This window comes from Gallus gallus, chromosome 6, assembly GCF_016699485.2.
Source record: "Gallus gallus isolate bGalGal1 chromosome 6, bGalGal1.mat.broiler.GRCg7b, whole genome shotgun sequence".
NCBI classification, from domain to species: domain Eukaryota; kingdom Metazoa; phylum Chordata; class Aves; order Galliformes; family Phasianidae; genus Gallus; species Gallus gallus.
The window spans coordinates 7217698-7229849 of NC_052537.1; the positions used below are offsets into that span (position 1 = coordinate 7217698).

General features: G+C 42.7%; 1 protein-coding gene across 8 annotated transcripts in view; it reads left to right on the plus strand.

The window, feature by feature from the left end:
- Window positions 1-12152, plus strand: part of PCDH15 (protocadherin related 15) — a 990968-nt gene that overhangs the window by 914486 nt on the left and 64330 nt on the right. For all 8 annotated transcript variants that reach the window (XM_046942815.1, XM_046942814.1, XM_046942813.1 and 5 more), the window contains 2 exons: window positions 5217-5326; window positions 5776-5916. In XM_046942815.1, coding sequence (XP_046798771.1) covers window positions 5217-5326; window positions 5776-5916 — 251 coding nt within the window. The remainder of the gene's footprint in view (window positions 1-5216; window positions 5327-5775; window positions 5917-12152) is intronic.

A 12152-nucleotide genomic window follows, 5' to 3' on the forward strand; every position in this document is an offset into this window, starting at 1 on the left:
CTGAGATCAGGATTGTGTGGGGTTGTTCTCATGGCACTTACTTGTTACAAAGTACAAAAGTACACTTCAGCTTGTGGGTATGAAATATTAGGAAATTCAACGGTTTCTGCAGCGGGCACTAAGGGTTTTCATTGAACAAAAGGTTAGGGAGTTAGATGCTTACAGTGTAGTAGAAGGATCACTGTTTTTCCTGTTCTGCTGAGTTAAGTAGTGCTACGTCACAGTTATTAAAATCTCATACTATTTTTTAGCAATGAATCATAGAATCGTAGAATTTCTCAGGTTGGAAAAGACCTTAAAGATCACCAAGTCCAACCACAACCTAACCATACTACCCTAACTAACAACCCTCTGCTAAATCATGTCCCTGAGCACCACCTCCAAATGGTCTTTAAACACATCCAGGGATGGTGACTCAACAACCTCCCTGGACAGCCTATTCCGGTGCTTAACAACCCTTTCTGTAAAGATGTTTTTACTGATATCCAACCTAACCTTACCCTCACGCAACTTGAGGCCATTTCCCCTCATCCTGTCACCTGTCACCAGTGAGAAGAGACCAGCAAGAAGGAAACTCTAATTTTAATTAATGTTTCTCCTTGAGCAGTGCCTCTAGCTGTATGCTGCCCTGATTACACCAGAAGTAGCACAGGGCCCAGGTGCTTGCAGGGCATCTGCCTTGCTTTGTTTGGTGTGAGGGTCAGGGCTGAGGACCACTTTTGGCACCATGGCTGAAGTGTAGAACCAGACCACTCCAGGAATGATGAAGTGGAAGAGATGTACTGACACAAATGTGGCATTAAACCTGATCAACTGTCAGCTGTATAAGAGCACAAAACCGTTATCTATCGCTTCAGATTTGATCCCACTGATACCCATCTCTCTGGCAGATTTGCGTATGTGAGAGAGATCTGCGTGCTGCTTGTCAGGGATTTTTTCCTTTTTCACTTCTGTAGCAGTGCTTGACAGAAATATTTATGTCTTCATGTCCTCAGCTGTAATTTACAGAAATCAGTGGGATCACACAAATGCATGATGCCTACTGACAAGAGAGCTCCTGGGAATAAAATTCGACGCTCAGTTTAAAAGATAATAGGTTATGACAGGGGCTCACTTCAGCAATGTCCAGACTCCCTTGGCATCGGTTTCGGATGTAAATGCCATGAAAAGGTCAGAATGTCTTGAACCCATTTGAGGATTGAGGCAGAAAGTGAGGATGTTAAGTACAGTGAGGAACGCGTGATCCTTCTCAGCACACTTTGAACACGCACTGCTTGGTAGGTGCATCTAATTAAGAACAAAAGACTCTTTTTCCAGAGAAGAAGACTCACAGTCTCTGTCAAACCCTTCAGCTTGTTGGAGCTGCACAGACTGGACAATGAGAATGCCATTGCAGCTCGGAAATGTGCCTAGATCCTTCACCTTAGGGGGAAGCCAAGGTAGCCTAAATGTTGGTGAAACAAGAGGAGGTGCCATTTACTACTTGCTTTCTTGTTTCTGTAATTATCACCAGTGCTTCACAAGTTAAACTCTTTTTAAAAAAACATTTGTTTAAAACTCAACTACACAGTGAGGCGTATTTCAAGCATTTCTGTTGTCAATTTGTTCTCGGCTATCTCGGTTTCCATTTAATTTCACTTTTAGCTCACCTCATTTTGGAGCATTTATTGCTCTGTCTACACTTGACCTTTCTCTGGAGAAATACGGGTTTTTTTTTATGACTTACATAATTTCTCTGTAATGCAAAACATCAGGCAGACAAAAAGCCAAATGAAATTGCTTCCCATGAGGAGTAAGATGAAGGTCTGTGCAGGAGCGAGTGCAGTGGCCAGAAAGCTTCAGGTGTGAAATGCCACTGAGTGTTAAAAGTAGCTAAGGCCAAAACGTTTCCAGAAACTGTAATGTAAGATGAGATAGGGAGATTATTTTACAAGGAGAGGTCAAAATGACATTTTAATCAAGTTGAACTAAGAATGTTAGTAATGTAATTATAAAATTAAAGTTAAAAATGCCTCCTGAGCTATGCCTGTGGACCTCCATGAACTAAAATAAAATTCACAGAACAGTCAGCTGATGTGTCCAATGCAGCGTGTGTACACATCATGCTATTAAACTTCAGTACTAAACCAATTTTCCAATTTATTATTGGGTTTGCTGGTTTTAAATTTAATTTTTGATTAAATCTCATGTTCATGCTTTTGGAGATAGAAAAATTTCATGGTGCATTTAAAGCACACTGGATAGCAGACAAATTGAAAAATGAACGAGAGTCTGACTTGTTCAGCAAAGAGAAAATGAGGAAAAGTTTAAATTTCACTCCGGGGTTTAAAAAATATACCTTACTTGTATTTAGTATGTATTCTGTCTCCATTTTCTCCTCTGATCCACGATAACAATAATTGAGATGTAGCAAATTTAAAGTCGTTACCTTTTTACAACTCATGTACATCTTTTCCTACATTTTTCTGTGCCTTTCTTTATAACTAATCTTCTTTTTGTTATATTACATGCCATTTTGTCTTTTTTCTGTTTTGTTTTTGTTGGATTTTTGAGGGACAGTTTATGACACATAAGCAGCAAATGATGCTGTAGAGGCCTTAAAGAGAGAATGTAAGTATAGGCTGTTCTTAAGTTTGTTCAGGATAACTAAAAGCATAGAAGGCATATTATTAAGCATCAATTTTTGACCAGTTTGAAGGTGCTTTATTCTTTCCAAATCCAACCTTAGCTTAGCATGGCACAAACCTTGAGGCTGCTCTGTTGTTTGCTCTGCTACCTTTATGCCCTCTTCTCCTACTGCGGCTCATTGGGTACGGCTTGGGCAGTGGAGTGGCATCTTGTTGAGACCAAGGACCCTACAGAGTTTCCACTGCACCTCAGTTGGAGTCATCCCATCCTGCATGCTAGCAAGATGGTATTTATTATTTCTGTCAAAGCACTAAGATGAATGTCATCCAACTTAGATGTTGCTGTGACAGTTACAGAAGAAATACTAGATGATGAGCTTATCTCCTAAGAAAGCTTGTTAGAGCTTGTAGTACAGGATAAAAAAGCATATATTGTCGGTTGAACACCTTTGTCTTTCACTGGTTCACATCACTACAATTCAGCAAGGTGTTAAGAGCTGGGCTGTATGTTTGAATTAAGCTGATGCGTTGCTCCTTCTGAACTCTATCACCTTAGTTAATTAGGGAGATGAAATCAATACAATTACCATGGCAGTTTTCTGTCCACTCTGTCCATGGCCTCTCATAGTGAGCACAAAAACTGTTTCCTAATAAATATTGATTTGTCAATTCATTAAATTCAGCTGTGTCACAGGGGAAGCTACAAGGCCATTTCTAGTAAAAGAATATACTGAAGATGTGCTTCAGATGAATTGTGGGTTTTGTACATACATAGCTGTAGGGTTTTTGTTCGAATTAAGTGCCCTAGGAGAAAAAGTAAAAGTAATATAGCATACGATCTTTATTTTCCTGCATTGTGGATGTCTTTATTAAAAAAAAAAAAAAAATGCTACAGCTTGAAATGGTTTCAGATTTGATAACTTTTTTTTCTCTAAGATTAACCTGTGCATTTGTAAAATGCGCATTAATAGGCACCATGTAACACTAGTTCTGTAGCTTAATAAATCAGGCACCAATAATGAATTCTACTGCTGACAGCACATTTGAGGCAGAAGAATAGGAGCCAGGGTGATCTGCTCTGTGTGTCAGTGAGTAAAAGCAAGTATCCCATAATCTTTTTCGCAAAAGCGTCGAAGGGCCAGTGTTTTGGTACAAGTGTGGCTCACCCTAGAAGTAAATTTTGCCCCCTTACTTGTGTATTGGAAGGCATCTCAGAAGAATTGGTATCCCAGCATGTTGAAGAAGGTATAGTGATTGAATTAAAGAGGACTTAGGCCCTCTACACTGACAAAACAAATGAAGGAGATAAAGCAATGGAAGATGTCACAAGGGAAGAAAGAGCACATCATAGCCCTGTGGGTCACGGATATGGTTTGCCTTTGGCATCTTCTTTATGGATAGTGTAATCTGGGGCAGGAGCAGTCAAGTGTAGAAATTGGACCTGCGGTGAGTTCATCCCAAAGGAAAAGTCTGTAAGGAGGGACAGACTGGTCTCTTGATGTGTGTAGGTGAAGTGTAGGCTTGATTCAACAGTTTGAATTGCAAACTGGGAACCCAACTTACTGCTCTTGGAATGGAAAGGTACGGGGCGAGATGAGGTGTTCCAGTAATACTTGGAGGAGGTTGAAAGGGTTGCTTTAAATATGCTCTGAAACTAGCGGAGGTACAGAGTCTGTCCAGAATTCTGGAGGAGAATTCAAAACTGAAATACTTCTGCCATGTGAGAATTCATTAGCACAAACAAACTCTTCATTTATCTGGAAGTAATCGTGGTTTCCTGGAGGAAACAGCATCTCAGAGTGTTACTCATCACATTTTCCGACGAGACATAACATTTGAACAGGAAAGGGAGAGAAGTAACTTAGATGTGTTTTGGGAGGATGCTCATTGTTTTCATACAACATGAGTTCGTCAGTTTGCAGTGTCTGGGGGATATGAAGAGGATGAGATAAATGTTAGTAGCACAGTCTTTTTTCTCTTTTCACACCTCAGTGCTCAGTGAATGAAATCCAATTTACAAAACAATTAAAAGACACATCTATACGCTTGGATTGCAGTTAATTTTCTGAAAGCATCTTGGCTTTTATGACAGGAAATGAGTGATTAGAGCAACTTCCAGCTCCTTCTGAAGAGTGGAAGTTCCCATGAAGGTGGCTTTTCAATACTCACTGTTCACATTTTAAAGAGGGTTTCTCATGTAGGAATTTTCCTACACATATTTCTGGTAGATTACAGTTTTCTCAGTAAAGGTGAGTGTAATGAAAGAGCTGTTACCGACTAAGGTTTTACTTGCAGTTTATCAGGGTGTGATGGTTCTTGTGTTTCTGTTATTTCTTACTTGTTATCTCCTGGTTTTCATTTCTCATATCAAATGACTGTTATATCTTTATACTCACACCTTTTGTTGGTTGGCCCACGCTTGAGTTTCTGCATTTGCGGAAGACAGGGGTTAAACCTTCCTTAATGCAGATCATCCTTCTGTGGCAGCATAATGGATGGTTGAAAATGCTAACTGAAGAGTGAGTTTGTCAGTATTCTGCTGTTCAGGCAATGGGAGGATAACACAAATACTTCTGTTCATTTCTGCAGACCCCCCCCAGTAAGTGAAAGTGCACCAAAAGGAACTGTGGTCACTGTGGTGATGGCAGCTGCCTTGAACCAAACTATCGTATATTCAATAGTGTCAGGAAATGAAGAGGGTAAGTACTAGTAATTCAACCTAAGTGAGTGTGCTGAGCATAGTGCATGCATCAGAAGTTTTCAAGAAACAATGATTAGCAGAAAAGCTGCTGAAGTGAGGTCCCACCTCATCAATACAAGCAGGAGAGATTGTTCCTGCTGCTGCTATCAAGCCTGTCCAGCCACATACAAAAACAGGTGCAGGAGCAGTCTTTGCTCCTTAAAAAGCAGTGAAGTTACTTTACATAGAGCTTGCACTTAGCCTTCTCTGTTGGGAAGTTTTGTACCCTTACAGTATCTCTTTATTAACAGTGTAAGATCGTTTCCATGTCCAATGTGAGTCTCCTCCACTGGGGACAGTATGTACCCTAGCTCTAGCATGCTGCCTGGAGGTGGTGTCAAAGCAGTGACGTCACAAAATAGAAACATTTTGTCATTAACAAAATTTCCCTTTTTTGCTGGCTTTCAGATGTGTTTGCTATTAATAACAGAACAGGCGTGATCTCCGTTAAAAAGCCTCTGGATTATGAAAGAGTGACAAGTTATGAACTTCGAGTTCAGGCAGACTCGTTACAAGTGGTACGATCCAACCTGCGTGTCCCATCCAAAAGTAAGTTTAAAAATCCTTAGTGTTGAGTATCTTTTTAATGTATCTTTTCTTAAGTTTTTGCAATATCATTAACTGTACACTCGCTACTGTTGTGTTCTCAAAAATTGAGCAGTGATGATGGTTTGTGAAAGGCGGAGTGTGCATTTGTGGATCTCTGTTCTTGTTCTCTACATGATAACTCTTGGGTTAGATCCTCCCAAAGCACATCTGTATTAGACAGAGATCTCACAGACCCAGGTAGGGCTCGTATTTGTATACAAACAGCGAGCTGATGACACAGATCAAACGTTTTCAGTGTAATTAGAGTTTTCCATGATAGAATGTGACAGTTTTTCATAAATACATTATGCAGCCCAAGTGCAAACTGTTCTCCCGGATGGGCTGGGAACCTGTGTGTGTGGGGATGTGTAAATTCGGAATAAACTGAGCACAAGGCACAGGAGAGTGATGGAAGGCAGCAAATGCAAGGACTCTACAGAGAGGAATATGGGATGGATAGGCAGCAAGGGTGGCAGGAAGAACAAGATGTCCTAAGCACCTCTTGGGGGTACTCGGGGAGCTTCTTGCAACCCCATCTGAGAGCAAACTGGAGACAAGGATGGTCTGTGGCAGAAAGTTTCTTTGCAGAGCCTCCAGGCACAAAGGAGTTGTGTTTGCCAACTGTTTTATTTTGGTTCTCTCCAAGTGAGAGATTTTTTTTCTCCTTTTAATGATTTTTTTTGGTTGAATGACTTCAAAGGGATTTTTGGAGATGATGTTGTGCTTCCTGTAAGGAAAAGGCCTGGGCAGTCTGACTTCGAACATGTCTCATTTAGTATCTCATCCCATCTTTTACGCCTTCCTGTTTAAGCCGTGTTTGAGCTCTAATTACAAAAGCATTAATAGCTTGTACTAAAAAAAACAAGCGTTTTCACATTACAAGCTTTTTACATATGCAATATTTGTCTTTATTTCTTTTTGCTGTATTTTATGATCTCTAGCTAAGGGCCATCATGGTCCGGGTGGCAGTAAACCCAGGGCATGGGAATGTCAAATAGAGAAACTCCTCTAAGGTAGCAAGGGGTTGAACATTATTTAAAGGCTATGAGAATGCTGCGTTCTCATTTCACTGGAAACTGACTGTAAGTCTATTTCAAGCCATTTGTGCTGCTGTCCGCTGTACCCCCTCATTGCATTCCCCCTCATGCGAGCAGAGGACTCCCTAGGGGTCACTAGCATTGGTCTGTCACCTTTCTGCCTGCCCTGAGGAACAGGGAGCATCAGGCAAGTTATGCCTCAGGTACAAGGTGAGCACTCTCTTCCACTCTGCAGCTGTGTCAGCTCTTTGGTCAGTGCTTTGCCAGGAAGGGAGCCCAAGTGCCACCCGCTGCTGTCAAAGGTGACCGCGCTGTCCCATGGCAGATGGTCTTTCCCACCCCAAGGGTTGTGATCCGCGGAATTAATAGTTGCTGAGTCGCAGAGGAAGGGCCATGCTTAGCTGATTCTGCTGTCCTGTTCTGTAATTAGTCTTCTAATCGTTGTTCTAATGAATAGCCATAAGTATTAGGAAACCCATCTCCAGTTTACTTCTGTGCTGGTTTGTTGCACATTTGTGAAAGTATAGTGTACAAATTAGAGATTATAATTCAGGAGATAAAATTTAAAATGGGGTGCAGTGCTTTTTTTTCCAGTAATATATTACTGGAAAATCTGCTTGCAATATAGAATTTGGTAGCTAACAATAATTCTCTTGCCATTTTTTTTTTTTTAAGTTACTGAGATTAGTATGATGATCAGAGGGCTGGAGCACCTCTCCTGCGAAGAAAAGCTGGGGGAACTGGGCTTTTTTAGCTTGGAGAAGAGAAGGCTATGGGGAGACCTCATTGCGACCTTCCAATACTTGAAGGGAACATATAAACAGGAGGGGAAATGGCTGTTTATGAGGGTGGATGGTGATAGGACAAGGGGAATGGTTTTAAATTGAGACAGGGGAGGTTTAGGTTGGATGTTAGGAAGAAGTATTTCACCCAGAGGGTGGTGACGCACTGAACAGGTTGCTCAAGGAGGTTGTGGATGCCCCACCCCTGGTGGCATTCAAGGCCAAGCTGGATGTGGCTCTGGGCAGCCTGGTCTGGCGGTTGGCGACCCTGCACATAGCAGGGGGTTTGAAACTAGATGATCTTAAAGGTCTATTTCAACCCAGGCCATTTTGTGATGATAACAGACCCCAATATTTGAGTATGTGCTTTGAAACTGTGATAATACAGTATGACCTGAGACATCATATGAGGCATTGCAGTTAAAATACCTTTGTCAGGCTTGTCACAACTCCCTGTGCTACCAGCAGAAGACTTTTGGAAGATGAAAACATATTTTGATAGATATATCTTCTTCCATAACAGAGATTGTACACATGCGTTTGTGGCACAGTACATCAGGATTATTCCATGGTCAAAAGTTGAATCACATTAACAGGAATGTAAGGTCCTGTATGCTGTTAATCCACCACTGATGACATATCAGGAGAGGGAGAGAAAGAGAGTGCCAGCATCAGCTGACCTCATCACTTTGTGCCTGGGGGAGGTCTGGGAAAGCTGCATTTCCCTACAATGCAGTACAACTGTGTCCCTCCTCCCATTCGTGGTCTGCGTGGGATCAGTGCTCCTTCCTGTGCAGCAGCTCGAGAAAGGTGATGGCTGAGTTATTATATTCAGGGACATAATGGTAATGGTAACTGGTAGTGGTAATGGTAACTGGTAATGGCCAGTGCTTATGTTTTTTCAGTTGAAACAGACACGCACTTGCCGTACATACTGGGATATCCACAAGTAAATATCATATATTAAATTGTCAGTCCACAGTCTGATGAATAGACAGCTAAAGAATTTGGTAGATGATGTTTTCCTAAAACACTTTACAAGTATCTGACTAACTAAATTACCTAGGTCTTTGTAATGGATACTCCTCGACCTCTTGGTTTGATTCCCACATTTGTAGTAGTCTTTCCATTTTCTTTTTTGATGATATTTAATCATGCAAAATCACGCTCTCAGATTTAGCGAAATTGAGCTTCTTAAATGAGTAACTTTCACTGAAACTTCATAATGTGAAATTACAGTGCTTTTATATTTCATTTGAATGGATGAAATGTCAGCTCTTCTGATGATAGTAAAATTAAAAAGTTGAAATTCTGGCCGGAGGAGTTGGCATCTGATGATGCTGAACCCTTGGTAACCTCAAGTATTAATGAACTTCATCATTTCAGTTTAATTTAGTAGCTGGGTTTTTTTGTGTCTGCTCTTTGCTGCTTAGATTGTCTGTAAACTGTAGGCTCACAGCATACTGTGAGACAAATGAGGATCGTGGTCATTAGCTTCCAGCTAGAAGCTTTCAGTTTTCCCTCACTGGGTAGGATGAGAAATGGGAGAACATCTACATAAAGGGAGCAGCACAGAGCTTTGTGTGGTGGGATGTGTTCTGCACTGTGAAGGCACTGCTTCGTCATTAATCCCAGGGTGAGCAGCACTTCAATCCAAAGAAGAGGTGTGAAGTAGTGAGAAGGGAAGGTATCATAGAATCCCAGAATGGCTTGGGTTGGAAGGGACCCAAAGGGTCATCAAGTTCTATCCCCCCTGCCACAGGCAGGGCCTCCAACCTCCATATTTGATATCAGTGTACTTTACTACGCACTGAACAAAAAGTACTTCTTGACTAAGAGCAGACTAAGCATCATATTTTTTTTCATTTGAGCAGTTGGCTTTTGGGGAGTTTTCATCAGCGCTTCACTGTCCTGAAGTTTAATACCAGGAGGAAAAGTGCTCAGGACAACTGGTGAGGAGGAAGGGATGGGAGCAGACAGGGGAAAGCAGAGTGATGAGAGAAGAGGGAGTGCTGCCCAAATGCTCTGAGAAAGAGCAGTGGAGACCTATAAAGATAGGAAAGGGGTTTTATCACCGAAGTAATCGTGGTCCCAGTTTTAAAAATCAAAGCATTTGTGAGCAGGGACATGCTGGTCCCTGTGCCAGACACAAAATGTGAACCGTGATGGGAGATAGCAGGTCTTCACGCTTTGATATGGAATAAGAGCTATACAGCAGAGCCAGAATGTGTTTGCTTTTGAACGCCATGGACAAAAGGGCCTCTCAAATCCAAGAGAGCACAGAAGAGATGCAGCAGCCTGACATTTTCCATTGTTTCCAGTTTCCAGCATCTGAGAAAAGCACTTTTCATTCCCCAGGTATGCACGTGTGTCGTTTGCTGTCTCACCTTGAGTTACCGCTGCCATCTGGGCACAGCTTTACCTGTCCTCTGTGGCTGCTCAGCCAGGTACTTGAGGCTGTGCCAGTGTCTGTCTGCAAACGGACGTGCATGCAAACAGACTGTTCAACAATTAGCCCTATGAGGGAAAGGTGGTACCAGCTGGCAGAGCGCTGTCTGAAGTGCTTGTCTTCAGGAGATGTCACCTGAGCTTCTGGCTCAATCGGTTGTTGAGGAGACCAGAAGGCAGTGTTGTTGGCTTCAGGTTGCTATTCTGCACACGTTGCCTGTTCACATTCACGTTGTCTCTAAGACTGCCTCTTCAGTAAGCAGTATTCTCATGATGGGAGGGGAAAGGGAGGTTTCTCGTGGCATGGACTTGGACGTGTGGCAGAGCTCTGCCCTCCATCCCTGATCTTGTCTCCTACATCTTCATCTGGAAGCTCGTGGTGTCATTTGTAGTCCCTTCCACATCCCCTTTTTCATTTCTGCCTGTCCTCCTGCTGATCTAATTGGCCTCAGTTTGTAGGGAGAGGAAGAACAGCAGGTACATATTACAGGTTCCTAGAGATGCAAGAACCATGTGGTGATTTTGCTGTTTTATTATTGACAATAAAAACAAACAGCAAACAACAGAATCCGCTCTTTCTACGGTTGCGCTGGCACTTTCTTGGTAAGCAAATTTCTTTCTCAGATATTGTTAGTTCCCTCTTTGTGTCTGCCTCCAGCCTGCTGCAGGGCTGAGGGAGAGCTGAAGCTATCCCTCCTAACTCCGAGGGCTGCAGCAGAACTCAGAGCAGCACACATTCTTCTTAAAAATCAACTTAGAAGTAGGATCCAGAAAGTGAAGAGGTAAGATACCTCAAAAGTGTTAGGCCAGCTGGGAGGATAATGCACTTCCAAGGTGTTCTCATGTCAGTCAGCTTTGCTAAGTACTACGTTACGTGTTGTGCGAGCCATGCGCATGACCAAAGGTGGGAGCTGTGACAGATGGGCAGATCACTTTCTGCAGCCCAAAGGACTGCAAATCTGCCTCCTCTGCCATGCATCTCTGGGGTGGTTTCCCCAGATGTTTTGCAGGGTTTCTGTGTTAATATTTGTGGTGAATGGATAGCAAATGTATCAGCTTGCTGTTTTGGCAGGCACGTGGTGGTAGACCAGTGTCATACCCTTGGTGAAAGCATGGTGTGAAACAAATCTGGTAGCACTCACATCGGAGTTCGGCCACCTTCTGCTGTCCCGTTGTTGAAATAGTGTTGCTTTAGTTCAGCTTAATTTCTGTGGTCTAGCCAGAAACTATGGGTTGACATGAAACAGGCACTGTATTAAACCACTGAAGTAAGCAGTGGTAGTAGAAAAGAGATTTCTGCAACCGTGTTTGGAAAGAACATCTGTAAGTGTTAGCACACAGTGGTTTGGTTCTGACCATCTCCCTAGAGCTGCTGTTTTTGCTTCTGAAGTTAGCCTTTCTGGATACACGAGCTTTATCTCTGAAGAGGTTCATCAGGCTCCCTTTAGAGCAGCTTTTCTGGATGCTTTTACTCTCCTTAAGCTGAAAGAACCCAGAAGCCTCATCTTCTGCCCTGGGGAAAGATTGCTCACTTGGAGTAGTGCATGCAGTATGTTAGGTGCTTAAAAGCTGAGTGCGTCTGAAAAGCAGCTGCAGATCCGTGTCCTTGGCACACTGCAGTTCTCACAGTGCGGTATAGAAGAGAGAGGATGGATGAGACACAGGAGACCTTGCAGGAGGTGATGGTGCAGAAATGTCCCTCATGGGCTGGCTGACCTTCAGGTCTGCAGGGATATCCAACAGGATGGAGCGGCACAGCTGGGGCATCACCATCACTGAGACTCGGGCACTGCCTTCACAGGCATGGCTCTATTTCTGATCAGGGATTCTAATGTGGGCTTCTTCTAGGCTTATTCCTAGAATAAGCCTAGAGAATACAGCAACCTCTGCAGCTGGCTGCTTGTCACTCACTGCGGCCAGCTGCAGGCTG